Source organism: Trypanosoma conorhini, assembly GCF_003719485.1.
Source record: "Trypanosoma conorhini strain 025E chromosome Unknown Tco_14.4_contig_00943, whole genome shotgun sequence".
Taxonomy (NCBI): domain Eukaryota; phylum Euglenozoa; class Kinetoplastea; order Trypanosomatida; family Trypanosomatidae; genus Trypanosoma; species Trypanosoma conorhini.
The window spans coordinates 447-3,106 of record NW_021705037.1 but is presented as its reverse complement, the minus strand read 5'-3'; the positions used below and the strand labels follow the sequence as shown (position 1 = coordinate 3,106).

General features: G+C 61.2%; 1 protein-coding gene across 1 annotated transcript, besides 9 other annotated features; it reads left to right on the top strand.

Annotated features, from left to right (window-relative positions):
• Positions 1–22: 22 nt before the first annotated feature.
• Positions 23–68: a sequence feature (GA-rich).
• A 26-nt stretch (positions 69–94) lies between these two features.
• Positions 95–121: a microsatellite.
• A 15-nt stretch (positions 122–136) lies between these two features.
• Positions 137–150: a microsatellite.
• Positions 151–173: a microsatellite.
• Positions 174–207: a microsatellite.
• A 68-nt stretch (positions 208–275) lies between these two features.
• Positions 276–314: a microsatellite.
• A 203-nt stretch (positions 315–517) lies between these two features.
• Positions 518–535: a microsatellite.
• Positions 536–805: 270 nt separating this feature from the next.
• Tco025E_09001 (polyol:NADP oxidoreductase) lies at positions 806–2,329 on the top strand (the record flags this gene model as incomplete). Its single annotated transcript, XM_029375830.1, has 1 exon — positions 806–2,329. The coding sequence occupies one exon, from the start codon at positions 806–808 to the stop codon at positions 2,327–2,329; it is 1,524 nt and encodes a 507-aa protein (XP_029224052.1).
• An 18-nt stretch (positions 2,330–2,347) lies between these two features.
• Positions 2,348–2,385: a microsatellite.
• Positions 2,386–2,618: 233 nt separating this feature from the next.
• Positions 2,619–2,654: a microsatellite.
• Between the last annotated feature and the right edge of the window lie 6 nt (positions 2,655–2,660).

The following is a 2,660-nucleotide window of genomic DNA, read 5'->3' as shown; positions in this document are numbered from 1 at the left end:
TTTGCTTGCGTCGTATATCAGATTTTTTTCCTTTTTTCTTCTTTCCGTTTCTTATTCTTGTCTTTCTTATTGGCGTCGGCCGGTGTGCCTCTTTCCCCCCGCCCCCCCCCCCCGCCCCCCCGCTCCGTCGGACGGGGCGTGCATGCGTTGGTGTGTGTGTGTGTGTGTGTGTGGGCCCACTGCCGGCATGCGTGCCTGGCTGCTTGCTTTGCTGCTGTTCCCCCCCCCCCTTTCTTTTTCTGTTTGCCTTTTGGCCGATGTTGCCGGCTGCGCGAGGGAGGGCGGGGGAGTGGAGGGGAGGGGAGTGAGCGGGGCCGCGGGGCCGCTGCCATTGCTGTGGTGTGTGCCGCACATGCATGCGTCCATGCACACGCACGCCGGGCAGGGGCGGGAGCGAGGCCATTAACACATCCATTTTTTTTTGTACACATGCGTGCCCGCAGCCATATATATACAAATATTTATGTCAAGGAGGAACCCAGGCAGAGATATGCATTTCCACCTTTATATAAATAGTACACACACACACACACACTCCAACGCATGCAGGCGGAGACGACGGGGGGGAAGGGGGGAGAAGAGAAGTTGAAACACATTTTTTTTTTACTTTGACTGGACGCTTCTTTTTATTGCTGCTACTATTCTCGTTGGCGTGTGCTCTTTTGTGGCTGGCTGGCTCCTGCCTATGTCTTTATTTCTCTCTCTCTCTCTTTGCGTGTGATCGTCGCCTGTGTTTGCGCTATTTCTTTTCCTCCTCCTTTTCCATTTTTGTGTGTGTCTGGCACGGTCGCCAGGGCGTCAATCCATGCAGCTGAGCAACAAAACCGTCGATCAACTGCCACCGCAGGTGGAGCCGTTGGGCTTCGACCGCGGCGGCGTCCGTCCGGGCATTCTGCACTTCGGGGTCGGGCAGTTCTGCCGCGGGCACCTCATGTGGTACGTGCGCGACATCCTCCGCCTCTCCGCGGCGGAGGGGGGGCGCTACAACGACTGGGGGGTCGTGGGCGTAAACGTCCTGCGCGAGCGGGCGGGCAGGCGCATGCAGGCGAGCTTCCGGCGGCAGGACTGCCTCTACACCCTCACCCTCACCTCCGCGCGGGGGCGACCGGGGCACTACCTGATGGGGTCCATGCTGGACTACATCTACGCCCCGGCGGAGCAGAAAAGGCTGCTGCAGATGCTCGTGGACCCCCGCATCGCCATCCTCTCCCTCACCATCACGGAGGGCGGCTACAACATTGACGAGAAGCGCGACGAGTTTGACTGCAGCGACGCGAGGGTGCAGCGGGACCTCCGCACCCCGCGGGCCCCCACCACCGTATTTGGGTACGTTGTGGAGGGCCTCCGCCGCCGCCGGGAGGCGGGGGTGCGGCCCTTCACCGTCATGTCCTGCGACAACCTTCGGCACAACGGCGATGTGGCGAGGAAGGCGGTGCTTGGCTACGCCCGCGCCGTGGACGCGGAGTTGGCGGCGTGGATTGAGGCCAACGTCATGTTTCCCAACAGCATGGTTGACCGCATCACCCCCGCCACGACGCCGCAGGTGCGTGACCACCTCACCGCAGGCACCGGCATCGACGATGCGGAGCCGGTGCAGGCGGAGGATTTCTGCCAGTGGGTGATTGAGGACAAGTTTTGTGGCGGGGCGCGACCGCCGTGGGACCGCGTGGGCGTCACGTTTTCCAGCGACGTGGCTGGCTACGAGCAGATGAAGGTGCGCATCCTGAACTCCTCGCACCTCATGCTCACCTGGCCCGGCCTGCTCCTCGGCCTGCAGTACGTGCATGAGGCGCTTGCGAATGAGGCGATCCGCCGGCTGGTGGAAGAGTCACTCGACGAGGACGTCCTCCCGACGCTGCGGGCCCCGGCGGGGGTGAACCTCGTCGCCTACAAGCAGAAGGTGCTCTCGCGCTTCATGAACGCCGCCCTCGGCGACCAGCTGCTGCGCGTAGCCGGCGACGGCTGTTCAAAACTGCAGGTGTTTTGGGCCAGCAATATTGCCGCCGTCCTGCGGGGGGGGCGGGACCACGCCCGCTTCGCCTTCGGCCTCGCTGCGTTCCTCGAGACGTTGAAGGGGCAGAGCGAGAACGGCGGGAGCTTCCCGGTGTTTGAGCCGAAGCTGCCGAAGGACTACAGGGCGCTTGTGTTGGACAAGGACTTGGCCGCCCCGCTGCGGCTCCCCGCGTTCGACGCCTGGCGCGCCCTGGACCACGCGCAGCTCGATCGCGACGTCGTCGTGTACCGCCGCCGCATCCAAGAGCGGGGCGTGCTCGGGGCGCTGCCGTGGAAGCCGAGCGACTCCGCGGAGTTGTCAGTCTCCCGCCTGTGATTTTTTTTTTCAAAAAAAAAGAGAAGAGAAGCGAAGAAATGAAATGAAAAGGAAGACAGACGCGGGTGACGTTGGGCGCGCCTGCACATGCGCACACGGGGAGGAACGGCGACGCATCCCGTTCGATGCGGCGGTGGCGCAAGAAAGGAATATGAACGCGCAAGCAAAAAAAAAACGACAGAAATAAAGGCAGGAAAGACGAAGTGTCGTGGCAGTAAATCAAGAACTGCCGCCACGGTAGCGAAGCAGAATAAAAAAATACAACGGCGGTCGTGAACTTCCCCCCACTGTATTATTATTTCTATTGGTAGTAGTAGTAGTAGTAAAAGTT